This window comes from Pristiophorus japonicus, chromosome 15, assembly GCF_044704955.1.
Source record: "Pristiophorus japonicus isolate sPriJap1 chromosome 15, sPriJap1.hap1, whole genome shotgun sequence".
In the NCBI taxonomy this organism is placed as follows: Eukaryota; Metazoa; Chordata; class Chondrichthyes; family Pristiophoridae; genus Pristiophorus; species Pristiophorus japonicus.
Window position 1 is genome coordinate 81,665,864 of NC_091991.1, and position 23,312 is coordinate 81,689,175.

General features: G+C 52.1%; 1 protein-coding gene across 13 annotated transcripts in view; it reads right to left on the minus strand.

The window, feature by feature from the left end:
• Window positions 1–23,312, minus strand: part of nrcama (neuronal cell adhesion molecule a) — a 403,020-nt gene that overhangs the window by 101,595 nt on the left and 278,113 nt on the right. For all 13 annotated transcript variants that reach the window (XM_070900654.1, XM_070900650.1, XM_070900653.1 and 10 more), the window contains 6 exons: window positions 20,064–20,120; window positions 14,363–14,474; window positions 9,686–9,870; window positions 6,913–7,044; window positions 6,606–6,749; window positions 4,790–4,901 (listed from right to left, as the gene is read on the minus strand). In XM_070900654.1, the coding sequence (XP_070756755.1) occupies window positions 4,790–4,901; window positions 6,606–6,749; window positions 6,913–7,044; window positions 9,686–9,870; window positions 14,363–14,474; window positions 20,064–20,120 (742 nt within the window). The remainder of the gene's footprint in view (window positions 1–4,789; window positions 4,902–6,605; window positions 6,750–6,912; window positions 7,045–9,685; window positions 9,871–14,362; window positions 14,475–20,063; window positions 20,121–23,312) is intronic.

The following is a 23,312-nucleotide window of genomic DNA, read 5'->3' on the forward strand; positions in this document are numbered from 1 at the left end:
CGGTCTGACCATGCACTGTGTGACCGTGTGGTGTGTGACGGCGGTGTGTGACCGTGCGGTGTGTGACATCCGGTGTGTGACCGTTCGGTGTGTGACATGCGGTGTGTGACCGTTCGGTGTGTGATGTGCGGTGTGACCGTGCGGTGTGTGACATCCGGTGTGTGACCGTTCGGTGTGTGACATGCGGTGTGTGACCGTTCGGTGTGTGACGTGCGGTGTGTGACGTGCGGTGTGTGACGGCGTTGTGTGATGTATGACGTGTGAAGTGTGGTGTGACCTTTCGGTGTGTGACCGTCCTGTGTGTGACCGTGTGGTGTGTGATGTGCGGTGTGTCACCGTTCGGTGTGTGATCGAGCGGTGTGTGACCGAACGGTCAGTGACCGGTGCGCTGTCTGACCGTGCGCTGTGTGACCGTGCGCTGTGTGACCGTACTGGGTGTGACTGTGAGGTGTGTGACCGTGCGGTGTGTCACCGTGCGGTGTGTGACCGAGCGGTGTGTGATGTACGGTGTGTGACCGTGTGGTGTGTGATGTGCGGTGTGTCACCGTTCGGTGTGTGACCGAGTGGTGTGTGACTAAGCAGTATGTGACCGGTACGCTGTGTGACCGTGTGCTGTGTGACCGTGCGCTGTGTGACCGTGCACTATGTGACCGTACTGGGTGTGACCGTGTGGTGTGTGACCGTACTGGGTGTGACCGTGTGGTGTGTGATGTGTGAAGTGTGGCGTGACCGTTCGGTGTGTGATGTGCGGTGTGTGATCGTTCGGTGTGTTCCCGTGTGGTGTGACCATGCGGTGTGTGACTTGCGGTGTGTGACTGTGCGGCGTGTGACTTGCGGTGTGACCGTGCGGTGTGTGACGTGCGGTGTGTAATCGTGCGGTGTGTGGCTTTCGGTGTGTGACGTGCAGTGTGTAATCGTGCGGTGTGTGGCTTTCGGTGTGTGACGTGCGGTGTGTGACCGTGCAGTGTGTGACGTGCGGTGTGTGACGTGCGGTGTGTGACGTGCGGTGTGTGACGTGCGGTGTGTGACGTGCGGTGTGTGACGTGCGGTGTGTGACGTGCAGTGTGTGAAGTGTGGTGTGACCATGCGGTATGTGACTGTGCAGTACGTGACCGTGCGGTGTGTGACGGCGCTGTCTGATCATGCGCGGTCTGACCATGCAGTGTGTGAGCGTTCGGTGTGTGATGTGCAGTGTGACCGTGCGGTGTGTGACGTGCAGTGTGTAATCGTGCGGTGTGTGGCTTTCGGTGTGTGACGTGCGGTGTGTGACCGTTCGGTGTGTGACGTGCAGTGTGTGACGTGCAGTGTGTGATGTGTGGTGTGTGACGTGCGGTGTGTGACGTGCGGTGTGTGACGTGCGGTGTGTGACGTGCGGTGTGTGACGGCGGTGCGTGATGGCGGTGTGTGATGTATGATGTGTGAAGTGTGGTGTGACCATGCGGTATGTGACTGTGCAGTACGTGACCGTGCGGTGTGTGACGGCGCTATCTGATCATGCGCGGTCTGACCATGCACTGTGTGACCGTGTGGTGTGTGACGGCGGTGTGTGACCGTGCGGTGTGTGACATGCGGTGTGTGACTGTTCGGTGTGTGACGTGCGGTGTGTGACGTGCAGTGTGTGACGTGCAGTGTGTGACGTGCGGTGTGTGACGTGCGGTGTGTGACGGCGGTGCATGCTGGCGATATGTGATGTATGACGTGCGAAGTGTGGTGTGACCATGCGGTGTGTGACTGTGCGGTACTTGACCGTGCGGTGTGTGACCGTGCACGGTGTGACATGCGGTGTGTGATGTATGACGTGTGAAGTGTGGTGTGACCGTTCGGTGTGTGACCGTGCGGGGTGTGATCGTGCGGGGTGTGATCGTGCGGGGTGTGACTTGCAGTGTGTGATGTGTGATGTATGACGTGTGAAGTGTGGTATGACCTTTCGGTGTGTGACCGTGTGGTGTGTGACCGTGCGGTGTGTGACCGTGCGGTGTGTGACCGTCCGGTGTGTGACCGTCCGGTGTGTGACCGTCCGGTGTGTCACCATGCGGTGTGTCAACGTACGGTGTGTGACGGCGGTGTGTGAGCGTGCACTGTGACATGCGGTGTGTGACGTGCGGTGTGTGACCGTGTGGTGTGTGATATGCAGTGTGTCACCGTTCGGTGTGTGATATACAGTGTGTGACCGTGTGGTGTGTGATGTGCGGTGTGTCACCGTTCGGTGTGTGACCGAGTGGTGTGTGACCGAGCGGTATGTGACCGGTGTGCTGTGTGACCGTGTGCTGTGTGACCGTGTGCTGTGTGACCATGCGCTGTGTGACCGTGCGCTGTGTGACCGTACTGGGTGTGACCGTGTAGTGTGTGATGTGTGAAGTGTGGCATGACCGTTCGGTGTGTGACTGTTCGGTGTGTGATGTGCGGTGTGTGACCGTTTGGTGTGTTCCCATGTGGTGTGACCGTGCGGTGTGTGACTGTGCGGTGTGTGACTTGCAGTGTGTGACGTGCGGTGTGTGACTTGCGGTGTGTGATGTGTGATGTGTGACGTGTGAAGTTTGGTGTGACCTTTCGGTGTGTGACGTGCGGTGTGTGACCATGCGGTGTGTGATGTGCGGTGTGTGATCGTTCGGTGTGTTCCCATGTGGTGTGTGACCGTGCGGTGTGTGACCGTGCGGTGTGTGACAATTCGGTGTGTGATGTGCGGTGTGTGACTGTCCTGTGTGTGACCGTGCGGTATGTGACGTGCTGTGTGTGACCGTGCGTTGTGTGATCGTGCGGTGTGTGACTGGCCGTGCGTGATGTGCGGTGTGTGACGTGCGGTGTGTGACGGCGTTGTGTGATGTATGACGTGTGAAGTGTGGTGTGACCTTTCGGTGTGTGACCGTCCTGTGTGTGACCGTGTGGTGTGTGATGTGCGGTGTGTCACTGTTCGGTGTGTGATCGAGCGGTGTGTGACCGAACGGTCTGTGACCGGTGCGCTGTGTGACCGTGCGCTGTGTGACCGTGCGCTGTGTGATCGTACTGGGTGTGACTGTGAGGTGTGTGACCGAGCGGTGTGTGACCGAGCGGTGTGTGACCGTACGGGGTGTGACCGTACGGGATGTGACCGTGCGGTGTGTGACCGTGCGGTGTGTGACCGAGCGGGGTGTGACCGTACGGGGTGTGACCGTACGGGGTGTGATGTGCGGTGTGTGACCGCTCGGTGTGTTCCCGTGTGGTATGTTCCCGTGTGGTGTGACCTTTCGGTGTGAGACCGTGCGGTGTGTAACGTGGATTGTGTGACGTGCGGTGTGTGACCAGGGGGTGTGTGAAGTGCAGTGTGTGATGTTTGACGTGTGAAGTGTGGTGTGACCGTTCGGTGTGTGACGGCAGTGTGTCACCGTGCGGTGTGTCACCGTGCGGTGTGTCACCGTGCGGTGTGTGACGGCGGTTTGTGAGCATGCGGTGTGACCATGCGGGGTGTGACCTTGCAGGGTGTGATGGTGGTGTGTGACTTGCGGTGTGTGTTGTGTGATGTATGACATGTGAAGTGTGGTGTGACCGTGCGGTGTGTGACCGTGCGGTGTATGATGTGCGGTGTGTGACCGTTCAGTGTGTGCCCGTGTGGTGTGACTGTGCAGTGTGTGACGTGCGGTGTGTGACTTGCAGTGTTTGATTTGTGATGTATGACGTGTGAAGTGTGGTGTGACCTTTCGTTGTGTGACCGTGCGGGGTGTGACCGTTTGGTGTGTGCCTGTGCTGTGTGTGACATGCGGTGTGAGATGTACGGTGTGTGACGGTGGTGTGTGACGTGCGGTGTGTGACCCTGCGGTGTGTGACCCTGCGGTGTGTGATGTGTGACCGTGCAATGAGAGACCGTGCAGTGAGAGACCGTGCAGTGAGAGACCGTGCGGTGTGTGACCGTTCAGTGTGTGACCGTGTGATGTGACCTTGAGGTATGTGACCCTGCGGTGTGTGACGTGTGACCTGCGGTATGACCATGTGGTGTGTGACGTGTGACCATGCGGTGTGTGACGTGTGACATGTGATGTGTGACGTGCGGTGTGTGAAGTGTGACGTGCGGTGTGTGACGTGTGACCATGTGACGTGTGACGTGCGGTGTGACCGTGTGACGTGCGGTGTGACCGTGCGGTGTGTGACCGTTCAGTGTGTGACCGTGTGATGTGACCTTGAGGTATGTGACCCTGCGGTGTGTGACGTGTGACCTGCGGTATGACCATGCGGTGTGTGACATGTGATGTGTGACGTGCGGTGTGTGAAGTGTGACGTGCGGTGTGTGACGTGTGACCATGTGACGTGTGACGTGCGGTGTGACCGTGTGACGTGCGGTGTGACCGTGCAGTGTGTGACGTGTGACATGTGACGTGACGTGTGGTGTGTGACGTGTGACTGTATGACCGTGTGACGTGTGACGTATGACGTGCGGTGTGTGACGTGTGACGTGACCATGCTGAATAATCTTCAAGCAAGTAAAAGTCTCAAGAATCACTTGTGCTGGGACAGAGTGATCCTTGTATGTATGTGCATCTCTTACAAAGACACATTAATAACAAAACTACACAGAAGTTGTGGATGTTGGATCTTGTATTATCTTTTTAGCTGGATCCTTGTACAGTTAATTTTACTCAGTTCTCATTGGCTATGTATTTAAGCAAAGCCTGGAGATTAACAATGCTGCAGCTGAACAGGATTCAATGATCCCCGAACATTAAAGGAACATTACCAATTTACCAGACTTTACAGTGATCAGCTAGATTATAGATGTACCTGTAGTGCAATGCAAATAGAAGGCTGACGGTCTCCTTACCATTGAACTCGAGGTATTGGCGATCCAAAGAATGCACAGTCTAGCATCGCAGGCTTGTTGGCAATAACCTGATAAATCTGGTCGGGTGAGCTCAGCATTCTGGGCGTCTCAGCTATAAAGTGCCGCAAAAGAAAAAACATTTCACAACTGAAATCCTTTTAAAAATGTTTCTTTTGTTAATTAAGGTTTCCACAATCACCCAGGCTACATATCTGGAAGAGCATCCAAACATTAACAAGTTGATGTTAAAATATGCAAAGAAATTGTCGCAAAAGCTCCATTTCACCTCATGATGCTCACGTGAGGTTGACAAATGTCCGACTCCTTGCTGCACAAGGTGGGGAAGGTCAACTGGCCCAATGTAGTCCATCCAGTCGTGAAAGCGTACAGACCTTCTGGCTCACCGGCTCGGGAACTCATTTCGTGGCTTCCCTTCCCTTGCCCGACTCGGAAGGTCATTTAAAGTGTTGAGCGCTGCCCAACAAAGTTCCTCTTTGACACCAGTATCATCCCAAGCTGCATGGGCTCTATTCTCCGGCTTACCTCCAAAGGATCCTCTGGATTTACCTCATCTGTACCATTGTACTCCTTGCCCCATTCCGAAAACTGCCATCTCCCAATTCAACAGTCTCAAATCTCTGTGTCAAAGCTCGACACTCCCTGATTGTGAGGACTAGACCAACATGATGCTCATTGTGAAGGCCACAGTCATAATGGAGGGTCACGCCACTTACACAGGAAAAGGGGTGAGGGGAAGAGGCCAAAGTTCAAACTTCCTCTCTTCCCGAACGAGGTGCTAAGAAGCTTTAAAGGAAGCACTTTGGATGAATATTTCTGTTGGCTGGCGCCGTCGTGGTTCTGAGGTTGAGACAGACACACTGCAGGAGGACAGTACCTTTACTCTGCACTCTACGTTACCACGCCTGACCTGGAACTCGCTGCTGTACACACTGGGCAACTCACGTTCCATTTCCCAGCACTAACATCGTTCAGCTAAAAACTTGTAAGGAACAAAAAGAAAACAGCTGCAAAATACAGTGTTCCAAAACTTAGTGCGATGTGTATGTAGGTCAATCCTAAAAGAATTCTAATTGTCCAAATGGTTTGTCTCTCAGCTTCAATTCAGAGAAGGTGACCAAGCAGTGAAAAGCACCTGTGCAGGTTTGAGGCTTGAGGCCTACTCTGCATCCAATGGGTTCAGGAATGGACAATACAGCCAGGAAGAGTGTAGGCACCGGGCTCACCAAGGCCACAACCTTCCTTCAAATGGAGACAATGCCTCAGAATGCTACTGGAGTGCCTGGTGTTGCCATCCAGATGGGCACTGAAAGGGTGGCCAGATTTTAACAAGTGGTATTTGTAATCGAGCTCCCCCTAGTGGACTCCTGCTCCCCCTGGTGGACTACTGATGAAATGCAACTACTGATGTAAATACAACAAAAGGGTCATGCGGCAAAGTCACATGATGACAGTGTTCTGTGTAAGAGCCATCTTGTAGAGAGTGTTTGCTCGTGATGTAGTGAGAATATATCGCAGTATTTGCCTCCTGGATGTTCCTCCATTTGCTTGGCCTCCAACTGCCGATTCTTGAAAGGGGTCCGTCCATGTGTCCCAAGGGAATTGGCTCTGCCGACAGCGCTTTTAAAGGTGGCCAGTAGGCCTTCCACAGCCGCTGACACATGACATTCCAGTCCCTCACCTACTCGCCCCACGCGAAGCGTACGACACGGTATCACCGGAGGTCTGGCCACCGCAGCAGCCCCGATCCCAGGCTGTCAACATCAGCTAGTAAACTCACAGGCACAGCAAAACTCACCGAGTACATTGACAAATGCATTTGCCAGCAAGTATCCGTGCTCATTTGAGGCGTTGCACTGGTAAACAGCGCTGGTAGAGACCTGGACTTTTGTGAAGCTGATGGTGTCAACCATTAGTTCCCTGCTGATGTCACTGGGGGCACCTGTCAAACACAAAAAAACAGTGTTTCCTATCCGAGATTTCGGAACCCAACTGCATTCAGAGCGCGGAAAAGACACGTAAAACTGCACAGTTCTGTCCTCATCACATCGCTCTGCAAACACCGGCGTATCAAGGAGCCAAATTCTTATTGTCTCCGCACTCACTTTCGATGGGGGAACCGTTGACCATCCATTGGATAGCAGGCTTGGGGTTGCCGTTGGCTCTGCAGATCAGTGTCCCATCTTCCCCAGGGGCCAGCACCAGGTTCTTGGGCTCGCTGATCCAGTATGGTGCCGCTGCAAATACCAAAACACAAAGTCAGCGGTCTCCGGGCCAACCTCCAACCCGCCTGCAATTACACCGCACGGCCAACTGCTAAATGTCGCTGCCGGCCGTGATCTCATTCAGATCACCCACGGTCTAACTGAATGGTGGAACAGGCTCCAGGGGTTGAATGGCCTACTCCCGTTCCTAAATTTTCCAAAGCCTTTCCATCATCTACAAGGCACAAGTCAGGAGTGTGATGGAATACTCACCACTTGCCTGGATGAGTGCATCTCCAACAACACTCAAGAAGCTCGACACCATCCAGGACAAAGCAGCCCGCTTGATTGGCTCCCTTAAGCATTCACTCCCTCCACCACCGGTGCACCGTGGCTGCAGTGTGTACCATCTACAAGATGCTCTGCAGCAACTCACCAAGGCTTCTTCGGCAGCACCTCCCAAACCTGCGACCACCATTTAGATGGACAAGGGCCACAGGCGCATGGGAATACCATCACCTGCAAGTTCCCCTCCAAGTCACACACCATCCTGACTTGGAAATATATCGCTGTTCCTTCATCGTCGCTGGGTCAAAATCCTGGAACTCCCTCCCTAACAGCACTGTGGGAGCACCTTCACTACACGGACTGTAGCGGTTCAAGAAGGTGGCTCACCACCACCTTCTCAAGGGCAATTAGGGATGGGCAATAAATGCCGGCCTTGCCAGTGACGCCCACAGCCCAGAACAAATTTAAAAAAAATGTTTTGTTCCTTTTTTGTTATGGGAGAGGCAGATGGTGTGATGAACCGACGTTGAAGGCTTGCGGGGACCAATCTCACTGAAGGCACAAAAGGTCCTCAATGCTCCCAGTGGGAAGACACGTTGAAAGGTTCAGGTGAATCAGGGTTACCGTGTTGGAGTCTCTCTCCACCCAGTGCTCCATTAGAGTGGGACAGACCACTGGGAGCGTGGGATTAGTGAATTTACTCTTGTGAGAAATGTTACTTCTGCCCAATCTTCCCTCACCTTAAAAAGCATTTAAGCAACCTCCATATCTAGTTCGAACAAGCACTAGGGTAAGGAGGTATCGCTCAGTTAATAGGCAGGGATTTATATTTTTCAGCTGCAAGGATTCTAGGTGTAACACTTCTATTCAAATCATTTGAGCCTCTTGACTTAATGAAGCCTGAGGGATTCTGTGGCGAAAAGCAGCACTCTGGAGAAAAAAGCCCAGAGCCCTATTTATAGCTTAACACCATTAAGTTTGATGTTCTCTCCAGTTATATTAGGTTATCTCATTCTGCTTGGCTCAGCCGGTAGCACTGTCCCCCAGGTCTCAAAGTCGTGGTTCAAGTCCCGCTCCAGAGACCTGAGCACACAATCAAGGCACGACTCTTCAGTGTGGTACTGAGGGAGAGCTGCACTGTCAGAGGTGCGAGCCGAGATTTATCATCCTCCACCTATTTGTGAACAGCTGAGGACCTCCCTGCATGCTGTGACCCCGTCCATATGGAGGGTGTCATGGGAGAACCTGGGTGCAGCCGTGCACCTCAATGCTGTAGAACACTGACAGCACAAATGTTAAAAGAAAGTTGGCCACGGTCCCTTTAAGGCAACCGGCTGATGACGTGTCATGAATGACATCATCAGACCCGCTTCCTCTAATTGGACTGGGAAACACGCTGGGCGGGCTTAACGAGCCCCATCAATGTAAAATCATTTTCCAGAGCGGGATGGAGCCAGCAGCCGGGTTGTAACCTGTCTCCGACACTGGCCGCACTGGACCCTCCGTGATGAGCAAAATCCCAGCCGTGATTTGCCCTGTTTGAAGGTTGCATGCATTGGCTGTGTTCTGTGGTCAGGCGAAGGGGGTGAACACACACTCCGAGCAGCTAGGGCCTGTACAATCCCTCAGGGAGCATGGCCTTGCACAGGCCCCGTTTGAATTGTAGGATCCGGAGGTTAAAAAATCGTCCTGTATCTCTGGCAGTTCATAGCACCCGCACTCCCCTCCCCAAAACCCCCAGCATCATAACTACACCCTGTTTTAGGCCCAGGATTCCAATCCCATTATTTCGGCAAGTCCCACCGTGCCACCTAATCGAACATCAGGGCCTTGGTGTTTAACCCAGACTGCAGTTCAGGTGGACCTTAAAGATCTCATGATACTGATCAGGGAGATCTCCCAGGGTCCCGGCCCACCCAGCAACAACAAATTAGCCGGTCATTCATCTCAACATCATGTGTAAAATGGCAGCTACATTTGCCAACATAACAACCGCTGTAATTCCCTGTATTGAAACATAGGAACATAGAAAAAAGGTGCAGTAGTAGGCCATTCAGCCCTTCGAGCCTGCACCGCCATTCAATGAGTTCATGGCTGAACATGCAACTTCAGTACCCCATTCCTGCTTTCTTGCCATATCCCTTGATCCCCCTAGTAGTAAGGACTACATCTAACTCCTTTTTGAATATATTTAGTGAATTGGCTTCAACAAGTGCTGTAAGATAGGAGAGAAGATGCTGAAAAAATACAATTCTATTGTTCCTTTCTCTGCAGACTAATAACCTCTTGATTCTGTAAAATGTTTACAGTTCCTCCCGTGCCTGGAGCACAGGGTGCACACTTGTGTGTGTCAAAGCAGCCCACCTCCATGAAAGTGGAGCCGTACCTTTGACCGTGACTGTAATGATGTGTGTACTGGTTCCCAAAGAATTCTTTGCTGTGCATCGGTATTTCCCGGCATCCGCCTCCGAGACGTCAATGATTTTCAGGGTCTTCTTAAAATTGATCTCATCAGTCCTGTGGCTCGGCAGTTCTCCCCCTTCTTTGGTCCAACGGATCGTTGGTGTGGGCCTGCAACAGAACGGAGCAGCCGTATGTGAAAATGTCAGTTGTCAGGTCTTCAGTGCATGGGTTTATTAAAAACCTCATCAACACAAAGCAAAACAAATGCTTTTCAACTGGTTCTTTGGGGAACTGCTGTGATAGAGCTCCACCTAGTGGACTACTGTGGTAATGTGAATCCTGATGTATATAATGAAAGGATCATGTGACAAGGTCACATGACAAGTTCCTATCGCGCCATCTTGCATGTGTGTGTGTTTGTGATGTCACAAAGAATATATCACAACTGCGACTGGATTTTTCTGTATTTCACAGTGCAGTACTGAGGGAGTGCTGCACTGTCGGAGGTGCCATCTTTCGGGGGAGACGTTAAACCGATGCCCCAGCTGCCCTTTCAGGTGGACATAAAAGATCCCATGGCTCTATTTCAAAGAAGACCAGGCACGTTCTCTCAGTGTCCTGGCTAATATACATCCCTCGAGAAACATCACTAAAAAACTGTATAGCTGGTCATTATCACATTGCTGCTGTCTGTGGGAGCTTGCTCTGTGCAAGTAGGCTGCTACGTTTCTTACATTACAACAATGACTGCAGTTCAGAAAGTATTTCATTGGCTGTAAAGTGCTTTGGGACATCCTGAGGCCATGAAAGGCACTACATAAATGCAAGTTCTTTCATCCACCAGTGTTCTGTGACCTAAATCTCTCTTCTCCATCAGACGCTGGTTCCTGCTGGGTTGAGCTGGGCTACGGATCCATGGAACCCAGGAGCCTTCCAGTACCTCCCCCTTATGCCCACTCACCCCAAGTGAGTCTAGACGGTGAGTGTTGGGGGGAAATTCACCGGCGACCACGATGCAGTACCCATTATCCACAAGCAGCAGTGTATGAGTACTGATCGGGGGTGGGAATTTTGGACATTATCTCCAAGTCCAGGCAATCTGAGGGGCAGCTGTAGGGCCCCAAACTGAGATAACGAAATTTATGAAGTGGGGTTTATGAATGAGCGTTCTGAATGCAATCTTCACGTGACAGGAACGCATATTAGGAACTTGGACACAGCCACCAATCCCATGTGTACATCCCATATTCCCCCCGCCCCCGCATGCATTTCATTCCTTCAGATCCCAGGGATGGGGTGTTGTGCAATAATGTCCCTCCTGTGACCAGGCACCTGGTTAACACTCAGCACCGGCAATGCCAATTCTTAAAGCCTACCGCACATAAGAAAGACTTGAAAGAACTTGCATTTCTATAGCACCTTTCATGACCTCAGAGTGTCCGAAAGCGCTTTACAGCCAAGGAAGTACTTCTGAAGTGCAGTCATTGTTGTAATGTGGGAAGCGCAGCAGCTAATCTGCGCACAGCAAGCTCCCACGGGCAGGAATGACATAAAGGACCAAATCATCATTTTTTAAATTTTAAAGTGATTTTGGTTGAGAGTTAAATATTGGCCCAGGACACCGGGAAGAACTCCACTGCTCTTCTTCAGAATAGTGCCATGGGATCTTCCATGCCGACCTCAGAGGGCAGATGGAGCCTCGGTTTAATGCCTCATCCGAAAGATGGCACCTCCGACATACAATAACAACCTGTATTGATATAGCGCCTTTAATATAGTGAAACATCCCAAGGCACTTCACAGCAGTATTATGAGTCAAAAGATTTGACGCAGAGCCACATAAGGAGAAATTACGGCAGGTGACCAAAAGCTTGGTCAAAGAGGCAGGTTTTAAGAAGCGCCTTGAAGGAGGAAAGAGAGGTAGAGAGGTGGAGAGGTTTAGGGAGGGCGTTCCAGAGCTTGGGGCCTAGGCAACAGAAGGCCTGGCCACCGATGGTTGAGCGAATCAGGGATGCTCAGGAGGGCAGAATTAGAGGAGCGCAGACATCTCAGGGGGTTGTGGAATTGGAGGAGATTACAGAAATGGGGAGGGGTGAGGCCATGGGCGGATTTGAAAACAAGGATGAGAACATTGAAATCGAGGCGTTGCTTAACTGGGAGCCAATGTAGGTCAGCGAGCACAGGGGTGATGGGTGAGCGGGACTTGGTGCAAGTTAGGATATGGGCTGCCGAGTTTTGGATCACCTCTACTGTACGGAGAGTAGTTTACGGGGAGGGGGGTACGTTATGGGGGGCAGTTTCCGGGGGTCAGTTTATGGGGGGTAGTTTACGGGGGGGGGGGGGGCAGTTTACAGGGGGGGGGGGCAGTTTATGGGGGGGAGGCAGTTTACGGGGGGGGGCAGTTTACAGGGGGGGCAGTTTACAGGGGGGGCAGTTTACGGGTGGGGGCAGTTTACGGGGGGACAATTTACGGGATTCAGTTTACGGGGGGTACGTTACGGGGGCAGTTTATGGGGGGTAGTTTACAGGGGCAGGCAGTTTACAGGGGTGGGCAGTTTACAGGGGGCAGTTTACGGGGGAGGACAGTTTACAGGGGGGGGGACAATTTATGGGGGGTACAGTTTACGGGGGGTGGTAGTTTACGGGGGGTAGTTTACGGGGGGGGGGAGAGAATTTACGGGGGGGGGGGGGGAGTTAACGGCGGGCTGTTTATGGGGGCAGTTTACAGGGGGTAGTTTACGGGGGGGTAGTTTACAGGGGGTAGTTTACGGGGGTAGTTTACGGGGGGCAGTTTACGGGGGTTACGGGGGGCAGTTTATGGGGGGTAGTTTACTGGGGGGTAGTTTACGGGGGAGTTTGCGGGGGGCAGTTTACAGGGGGTAGTTTACGGGGGAGGGGGAAGTTTACGGGGGTAGTTTACAGGGGGGCAGTTTACAGGGGGTAGTTTACGGGGGAGGGGGAAGTTTACGGGGATAGTTTACAGGGGGTAGTTTACGGTGGAGGGGGAAGTTTACGGGGGTAGTTTACGGGGGGGGCAGTTTACGGGGGTAGTTTACGGGGGGGGGGCAGTGTTTACGGGGGTAGTTTACAGAGGGCGGCAGTTTACGGGGGTAGTTTACGGGGGAGGGGGAAGTTTACGGGGGTAGTTTACGGGGGAGGGGGCAGTTTACGGGGGTAGTTTACGGGGGGGGGCAGTTTACGGGGGTAGTTTACGGGGGGGGGCAGTTTACGGGGGTAGTTTACGGGGGGGGCAGTTTACGAGGGTAGTTTACGGGGGGGGGCAGTTTACGGGGTAGTTTACGGGGGGGGCAGTTTACGAGGGTAGTTTTCGGGGGGGCAGTTTACGGGGGTAGTTTACGGGGGGGGGCAGTTTACGGGGGTAGTTTACAGGGGGGGCAGTTTACGGGGGTAGTTTACGGGGGTAGTTTACGGGGGTAGTTTACGGGGGGAGCAGTTTACGGGGGTAGTTTACGGGGGTAGTTTACGGGGGGAGCAGTTTACGGGGGTAGTTTACGGGGGGGTAGTTTACGGGGGGTAGTTTACGGGGGGGTAGTTTACGGGGGAGTTTGCGGGGGGTAGTTTACGGGGGTAGTTTACGGGGGGCAGTTTACAGGGGGTAGTTTACGGGGGAGGGGGAAGTTTACGGGGGTAGTTTACAGGGGGGCAGTTTACAGGGGGTAGTTTACGGGGGAGGGGGAAGTTTACGGGGATAGTTTACAGGGGGTAGTTTACGGTGGAGGGGGAAGTTTACGGGGGTAGTTTACAGAGGGGGGCAGTTTACGGGGGTAGTTTACGGGGGAGGGGGAAGTTTACGGGGGTAGTTTACGGGGGAGGGGGTAGTTTACGGGGGTAGTTTACGGGGGTAGTTTACGGGGGGGGCAGTTTACGGAGGTAGTTTACGGGGGGGGGCAGTTTACGGGGGTAGTTTACGGGGGGGGCAGTTTACGGGGTAGTTTACGGGGGGGGCAGTTTACGAGGGTAGTTTACGGGGGGGCAGTTTACGGGGGTAGTTTACGGGGGGGGGCAGTTTACGGGGGTAGTTTACGGGGGTAGTTTACGGGGGTAGTTTACGGGGGGGGCAGTTTACGGGGGTAGTTTACGGGGGGAGCAGTTTACGGGGGTAGTTTCCGGGGGGGGGCAGTTTACGGAGGTAGTTTACGGGGGGGGGGGGCAGTTTACGAGGGTAGTTTATGGGGGGGGCAGTTTACGGGGGTAGTTTACGGGTGGGGGCAGTTTACGGGGGGGGCAGTTTACGAGGGTAGTTTACGGGGGGGGGCAGTTTACGGGGGTAGTTTACGGGGGGGGCAGTTTACGGGGGTAGTTTACGGGGGGGGCAGTTTACGGGGGTAGTTTACGGGGAGGGAGAAGTTTACGGGGGGGGCAGTTTATGGGGGCAGTATATGGGGGGGCAGTTTATGGGGAAGGGGGAAGTTTACGGGGGGGGCAGTTTATGGGGGGAAGTTTACGGGGGGGCAGTTTATGGGGGCAGTATACGGGGGGGCAGTTTACGGGGGGTCCAGTTTCCGGGGCTGTTTACCGGGGGGTGCAGTTTCCGGGGGCAGTTTCCGGGGGCAGTTTACGGCGGGGGGGGGGGCAGTTTACGGGGGGTGCAGTTTAAATACGGAGAACAAATGACCCGAGAAAGGGTAGGTCAACTTACAGGCCTTCGGCGATACACTCCAAGTACAAGATTTGTCCTCTCAGCGCCGTCTTACTGCTTCTCACTCCTTTGGGGCTCATAATGATGGGCTTCCTCTCTTCGGCTGGGCTGTCTGTAAGAATACAAACCGTTGACGTGATCAATAGAACCAAATTGCACAGCTAATGATGGGCACTTAAGGGCGGAAATCAGGTTAACTGCAGACAGACTGATCCGGAAACTGCTTCAGAAAGCACTAAACTACAGTATTAGTAATAATTAGAGACGGAGGACAAACATGAAGAACGAGATGCGTTTAGGGCTGCCAACCCTCCAGGGTTGCCCTAGAATCTCCTGGAATTGAAGATTAATCTCCTGGGACTGAGATGAGGAGAAACTTCTTCACTCAGAGGGTGGTGAATCTTTGGAATTCTCTACCGCAGAGGACTGTGGAGGCTCAGTCTTTGAGTAAATTTAAGACAGAGATTGATAGATTTTTGGATATTAAGGGAATCGAGGGATATGGGGATAGTGCAGGAAGGTAGAGTTGAGGTTGAAGATCAGCCATGAATGGCGGAGCAGGCTCGAGGGGCCGAATGGCCTACTCCTGCTCCTAATTATTCTGTTCGTATGACACTGGCTGCAAGGAACCAGGGAGAAATATCATCGGGGGGCATTAAATAAATTGCGCGTTATTTTCCCACTTTCTTTGAACACTTTTGTTTACTAGTTATAAAAAGTCAAGAACCATCCAATCGGGTGACGAAGAGTATATTCGCTTTGCGATTGGCTGGGAAGGTGGTGCACCGCGAGGATGGATGCGTTGGGCGACCAATGGCGGGAGGGTGGGGGCAGGGCAGTTGGAGGTCACGTGACAAAGCCTCACGGAATATGAGCAAGCAGAGTTGGCAATCCTCGACGCGTTACTGTTATATTACTGGTTTTTATTGTGGTCACAAAAGCGATCAAGGTTTTTAATTTCCTGTGCCAAGTCAATTTGATTTTTTTTTTTGAACAGTTGTATTTTTTCTTCCCTACCCTGGTATGTACTCCCAAACTGTTTCAAAAGTCTGAATTGTGGGTTGGGAATAGTTTAATTAGAGAATAAAAATCAATTTGATTCAGCTTGGATGCTTTGACAATGTCAGTTTGCTTGTGATTAACTTTACTTACTCCTCAAGTTATTCGTAGGCTCCAGATGTCCCAGGTAAAAACCCTTTAACTAAAGATCAAAATTCCTGAGCATGATTTTTTTAAATCTTCCCTCCCAGCCTCAGTATTCTAAGGGGCCGAATTTGCCGAAGGCCCCGCCCACCCAAGTGCCGCCTAAAGAACTGCAGTGGCCGCCGATGGCCCTGATGGCTCTTTGGGCGGGGTTTTCATCACCTAAGTCCCTCGAAGGTCGGCGGGCGGCGAAGTAGCGACGTACGCCGTCAATCGGGCGGGAGCTCTCATTCTCAGCGGCAGAGGCGCTTGCCGCCCAAGTGCCGCCGAGGATGGAGTCGGGCCCACTGAGGGTCGAAGGACTAAAAATAAAAATCACCAAAAACAAGAACAAAAAAACCTGACGACCTCCAGGTGACCCTATCAAGTACCTGAAAATAAATCATTTAAATAAACTTCACTTAGCCTTTTTACAGGATCTTCACACTTAGCATTGAGGACAGAGCAGCCTGTACTCCGCAGTCCACCGCCGACTCCCGCCCGCACCAATCTGGCATCTCGGCGGGCGAGAGCGTACTTACGCACGTCGGCTGTCCGCTGAACTTGGTGGGCGCTTCCCGGCGGCTGTCCCCTCCTGCCCATTCCAGGCCACGACGCAAGTGGCACTGGGCGGTTCGAGCAGAGGAATGTCAGCGGCAGTGGGCGGTAAGGCCATCAATTTCGGCCCCTCAGCTTTCGACAAACTCCAGCCGGTTTATATCACTGTGATGCCAAGGCTTGCAGTTTGAAAGGGAATTGGATAAATACTTGAAAAGGAAACATTTACACTGCTGTGGGGAAGGTGCAGGGTAGTGGGACTAATCGGATCGCTCTTGCAAGGAGCCAGCACAGGCACGATGGGCTGAATAGCCTCCTTCTGTGCTGTAAGATTCGAACACATTTGGAATATATGAAAAAAAACACTGCATGCATATTTACTGAAAAACTGTCAAAAAGAACGGCTTGACAGGACCTCAATTCAAAGTGTGGTCCCTGATTCAGGTGCAGAGGCAACACACGGTCTGAGGAAACCTATCGCTGTTCTCAATGGCCTAAAACCCACCAAATACATCCTGGTCATGCTAAGCACATTCTTAACAAAAGCTTTGTGGTGTCCCACGCTGCACCCTGATTGGAGGAGGCCAGGATCTGTAGTTTATCCACTTGGTCGTCAAAATAATGTTTTTAAATGAAAGCAGAAAATGCTGGAAATACTCAGCAGGTCAGGCAGCATCTGTGGAGAGAGAAACAGGGTTAATGTTTCGGGTCGATGACCCTTCGTTAGAACTAGTGAAAAGTCACCAGCCTGAAACGTTAACTCGGTTTCTCTCTCCACAGATGCTGCCTGACCCATTGTGTATTTTCCAGCATTTTCTGTTTTTATTTCAGAATTCCTACACCCGCAATACTTTGCTTTTGTACATTTTTTAAAAGCCTTATTTTTTTCAGGCATAGGGCGTACGTTTCAAGGGGTGTTAGGTTTCAATGTCTAGTAAACAGCATCATATACACAAGCAGAGGTTCATAAGAACATAAGAAATAGGAGCAGGAGTCGGCCACCTGGCCCCTTGAGCCTGCTCTGCCATTCAATAAGATCATGGCTGATTTTACATTATGTAATTACCTAATAGTTAAGCTGCCAAATGTAGCCTCACAATAGAGCAGGTGGGACTGGAGGCAGTGCAGGAAGGTGTCTGCCTTTTGCTGTTTTCCCTATCCAGCACTTTTTCTTTTCTGATTTGACTGCCCTGAGCAAAATCATCAGCACACACTCACATCCCCGCAGTAACTGTCCTTCCTTCCCACAGCAATCCTGCCCACTGGCTTTAAAGTCCATTTTAACTAGAGATGGCAGAAATATTATTTTCACTTCTTTCCGCTGAGGTGAAAGATTTTTAATCCAGTTTCTGGGCAAAGAGACAAGCAATCGGAGACGGTGCGATGGGCATGGCAAGCCACAGTCAGACTAATGCAACCCGAGTCCTTTTAGATTGTATCTTACCTTCTGGTATGCTTGACGTGCGCTCATTGAGAAAGGGGAATAACTTGCGTTTGGCCTCAGAGTCTCAGCGTGACCTTTCCTGGAGCAAAGCCACGGGCACCTGGGGGGTGGATCGGAGAACCGGGTGCAGAGAGCGGCATGGATCGGAGAGCGGCATGGATCGGAGAGCGGCATGGATCGGAGAGCGGCATGGATCGGAGAGCGGCATGGATCGGAGATCGGCACGGATCGGAGATCGGCACGGATCGGAGATCGGCATGGATCGGAGATCGACACGGATCGGAGATCGACACGGATCGGAGATCGGCACGGATCGGAGAGCGACATGGATCGGAGAGCGACACGGATCGGAGATCGACACGGATCGGAGATCGGCACGGATCGGAGATCGACACGGATCGGAGAGCGACACGGATCGGAGAGCGACACGGATCGGAGAGCGACACGGATCGGAGATTGGCACGGATCGGAGAGCGACACGGATCGGAGATCGGCACGCCCAATTCACAGCGTTCCCCCCCCCCCCCCACAATGCCTCAATCTAAGCCCAGAAACCCGGGCTGTCCGGGCATCCCCGATTCGCCGATGTGAGTCCGCCGGGAACAAGGCTTTGGGCTGGGAGAGCCACCTCCCCAAACCCGCGGCAACATCGCTCACACTTCCCACAACACGGTAAAGATACAGCTGAAAGTTGGCTCTCAAACTATCGGCATCATCGTACCGATGGAAGATCACCGGCCTGAAACGTTAACTCTGCTTCACTCTGCACAGATGCTGCCTGAGCATTTTCTGAACATATTTGGCATCAACATGGGAATAATTAGAATTTCGAAACACGCCAGATCAGGCAGGAAGTGACAGTTCCTTACGCTGTAGGCTATTTATGATCGGGTAGAAACGGTTCCCTCGCCCACCGTTCTACCTTTTGAACTCGAATCCACTCGGTCCTGTGAGTACGTGTTGGGGACAGGAGTGCTGCTGCTTTGACCAGAGTTCCTTTCAAGCACGTACCCCCCCACCCCGCCCCCTTCATGATGCCCCCCACCGGGAGTGCAAGATCGGAAAGACACATTCCAGAGAGGAAGGGTGAACACTGTGTGGGAAAAAGGTGCAAACGTTTCCCTGCCTTTAATCAGTCTTAATATTAAAATCTATATATACCCATCATGCGATTTAGGAAAATAATGGGCCTTGTGGGGCCCAGGGCCTGTGAGCACGGTCCCAAAATACGACGTGAACTTAAAACCATTCAGCAACGTTGTTCATTCTGAAATCAAGCGACCGATGGGAGCTTTGAAAAACTTGGCCACTAATGACATTGCAAGACATATGGCTGCATTCTTACCTGCGATACCGTTAGACATGACCACATTCCCTTTGTAATATTTAATGTGGATGCTGATTTTGTACATACAATGTATTATATTATGTACGTAGATTTCATATTAATATTTATAAAAGGCAGGGAAAGGTTTGCTGTTTCCCCCCCAAGGTGCTCCCGTTCCTCTCCCCAAGGTGCTCCCGTTCCTCTCCCCAAGGTGCTCCGTTCCTCTCCCCAAGGTGCTCCCGTTCCTCTCCCCAAGGTGCTCCCCGTTCCTCTCCCCAAGGTGCTCCCGTTCCTCTCCCCAAGGTGCTCCCGTTCCTCTCCCCAAGGTGCTCCCCTTTCCTCTCCTCAAGGTGCTCCCCTTTCCTCTCCCCAAGGTGCTCCCCGTTCCTCTCCCCAAGGTGCTCCCATTCCTCTCCCCAAGGTGCTCCCCTTTCCTCTCCCCAAGGTGCTCCCGTTCCTCTCCCCAAGGTGCTCCCCTTTCCTCTCCCCAAGGTGCTCCCGTTCCTTCTCCCCAAGGTGCTCCTGTTCCTCTCCCCAAGGTGCTCCCCTTTCCTCTCCCCAAGATGCTCCCGTTCCTCTCCCCAAGGTGCTCCCCTTTCCTCTCCCCAAGGTGCGGACTTCCTTCATTGGCACAAGTGCTGGCAGTCCCGCCGGTATCTTGGCCACATGACACATGCCCAGAACATGCCCCGAATAACAAGCTATTTGGCTGCAGAAGCCATCACCGCCGAGTCTGATCCCCGACCCTCATGAGTACATTTCTGGAGCAGCGCCGGTCAGCGGTCAGGAATGGGGGGGGTGGGGGTTGTCCCCGATTTTGTTTGCTGACCCGGCCCCCGTCTGTCTGAGCGCGGGCGCTCGGCAGCAGCGCCGAACCTCCTGAATAAGCAGCACACACCGCGCGGGCAAACCGCATTGAAGTTAGAGGGTCTGTGTTAGTGTGGGGAGGGGCGCGACACTTACAGCGAACAGGTGTTACCGTGTTAGCTCAACAACAAGCACCGGATTGATCCTATCGCCTGGATCATCGTCAAATTACGCGCACGCTGTACAGTACAAGGTATGAGGGTTATTAGTTTTAGTAAGAGCCAGGGACCCTCGGTTGGGATCAGTGAGGTGGAAATGGTTACAGTCAGATGACAAAGTCTACTGGTGTTAAAACATGAACACGAGGCGGCACCATAACTCACCACCGTAGAGTTCAGTGCCATTCGGGTACACTGCGCGAGTCTCATTCATTGCGTCCACTGAAACAAACAGAAGAATATAAGCATGCGGAGGAGAATCGGGCGAGTGCAAGGAAGAGCTGCCGGGGAAGGGTTTGACACAGTCGAAGGAAATTGAATGGTAATCCAAATTTAAGACGGTTCATAGGAATATAGAAGCAGGAATGGGACCATTCAATTCGACCATAGCTGATCTGTACCTTAACTCCGTCGACCAGCCTTAATACCTTTGCCGAACAAAAATCTATCCCTCTCGGTTTTGAAATTTTCAACTGACCCCCAGTCTCAACAACCTTTTGAGAGTGAGCGTTGCAGATTTCCAGTCCCCTCTGTGTGAAGAAGTGCATTCTGACATCACCTCTGAATGGACTAGCTCTAATTCTGGACTCCCCCCACCAGAGGAAACAGTTTCTCTCCGTCGACCCCATCATTTCCTTCATTGCCTTAGTTTAAACACCTCGATTAGATCACCCCTTAATCGTCTGCACTCAAGGCAATACAAGGCTAGCCTATGCAACCTGTCCCCAGAATGTAACCCTTTTAGCCCCAGGTAGGGTGCTGAAAGAACTCAGAGCACGGTCTATCGCTGTGCTGCAATTCACGGTCGCTCAGACCAGCAAATGGGAGCTATTCAAAAATGTGATTTTGCAATGATTCTGACAGTTAAACAAGGAGGGCTGGATTTTTTGGGGTGGTTTTTCAGCTCAGTGCAATAATCTAACAACTGGATCTGCATGACTTTCCAATCGGAGGCTCGGGTGTCCCGTGTTCAAGTTTCAGAGGAACTTTCTGTTTATTGGGGGCATGTTTAACCAACAAGTATTCCTCTTTCCTTTTGATGAAGAGCATTGCAGCACCTCAAATGCGACACAGAGCACACGCAGAGGACCCACATCTATCAACTGAAAGTGACCCAGTCAAATCCAGGAACTTAACAGGAAACTCAGGCCTGGACTTTAACGGAAGAGAAATGATACAAATAAATGCATTGCTCCCAAACCTCTCTCTCCACTATTTTCCTGAAGGCGTTTATTTAAACAGGTTGCCACTCCACAGGAGATAGAGATAACAAACAAGCACGCCACTCGTTCCTACACTAGTATCCTACACTGGTGCCACTAGTATTCTGAAGCAGAACAGGTCTCCAGTCGTCCTGGTTAACCCTTGCCACTGGACCAAGACCGAGCTCAGTCAAGCCCGTGTGGTGGCTGATGTGCAACGGTCACCACACGTTAAAAAAATCCACGCACAGACATCTTCCACCCCCTCAATTGGAGTTCAGGACTGGAACATCGGCTCCTTCATTGAAACATCTGTGAACTCATGTGGAGGCAAGTCATCCTCGTTCGAGGGATCGCCTATGATGAGTATTCTACTGGGTCATTTCAAGGGCTGTTGAATATATTATCTAAAACTATGTGCTCCAAAATTATCGAGGCCAGGGAATTAGGCTCGACACCTGGGGCCTTGGTTCAAATCTAGTCAGGAGTGGTGGAATGGAAGTCCCTAGTTCTGTATAGCCTGCGGAGCAGAGCTCCGTCCACTCTGCCCCAACAATATCCCTCAACCCCAAGAAGAGTATCCCCTTACTGTACTCGTGTGACACTTCCCAGAGCAGCCAGTTCCTAGAGTGAGGGCAAAGTTGTGCCAAATTAGGTGCACTTTTTGTGCTGTGGGCAAATGCCCAATAAGAACTCGATTGAGGTCAAAGCGACTTAATGGAGGAGAGAGAGAAGTAAAAGGACGGAAAGGTTTAGGGAGGAAAGAAGGGGCCAGAATTGGAGCAGGGCAGAGATCTTGGAGGGTTGTTGGGCTGGAGGAGGTTACAGAGATAGGAAGGGGCGAGGCCATGGAGAGATTTGCACACAAGGATGAGAATTTTAAAATCGAGGCGTTGCTTAACCGGGAGCCAACATAGGTCAGCGAACACAAGGGTGATGGGTGAACGGGATTTGGTGCGAGCTAGGATATGGACAGCAGAGTCATGGATGAGCTCAAGTTTACAGATGTGGAAGAGGGGAGGTCGACCAGGAGAGTCTAAAGCTAACAGAAGTATGGATGCAGGTTTCAGCAGCGGATGAGCTAAGAGACGGAGTCAAGTTTCACTCCATCGGCCTGGTCTAGATTTGAACTCTGCCCCGAGAAGTGAAAGGCTAGGGTTTAAACGCTTGCATCCATCTTGAGCTGCTTTTCAAATTGATCACTGCACACAGTTTTGCTTTGGGAGGAAAGTTCTGCCCAGTGACTGACCAATTTGCAAGTGTTACGCAGAGAAATCGCACTGCGCCAAAAAAAACTCCATATCTGAGAGAATTTTCGGGAAGAACTGTGAGATATTCCTGTAACTACTACAGACGTAATGGTGCAATAAATCACAAGAACAAATACACCAATACAGCACTTGCACAGCACATTATGTGCGGTGTGCCCTAGCAATGCATTCTACATCCATTGGTTCATATCAATGATACGAGGGACACAACATTTGTTTCAGTAAAAGCCACTGATAATGATAGGGACAGTCAGAGTGTCCAACTGGCCTGGTATCAGTGCAGGACCTGCTGTGTTTGTAGGATGAGTGTGCAGATGCTAAGCTCTCCCTCTACCTCTGCTTCTTGCCACTCAGACTCCTGGGTTGCTTCACCCACGGGCTCCACTGTTATGAGGAGGAGCCGATGAGTGGCGATCGGCATTTTAACAGCGTCCAGGAACATCCATGCGGCAAGGATAGGAAACCATGCGATTCCCGAGGGGCTGGACCAGGCCACTCGCCCCAGCGACACTGCACCCTGCAGAGTGCCTACCTGACAATTCTCAGCAAGGATCCCGGACTATTTGCACAAGCTCCTGATTCCTGGAATTGCAGGGAAAGCTCCCGGCTGCACTTGGGGTGTTTGCCTGCCAGGCCGGGAGTTGGGAGTCGACACTGAGGATCTGGGATGTTCCCGGGTGGGTCTGGAAAGCTGCATGCCTCACCCGCTGATCGTGTATTAGCTGGAATACAGAATTCCAGAAACACTTCGCCCTGACTGAGTATATAGTAGTTGCCAATCTTCCTCAGTCGCGTTTTGTTGGCTTCTGACATTTACCGGCATCTCCAAGTCCATTCCCAATTATTCTCAGTACTGGGACCACTGCTTTTCCTGATATATATTAATGACTTGGGTGTACGGGGCACAATTTCAAAATTTGCAGATGACACAAAACTTGGAA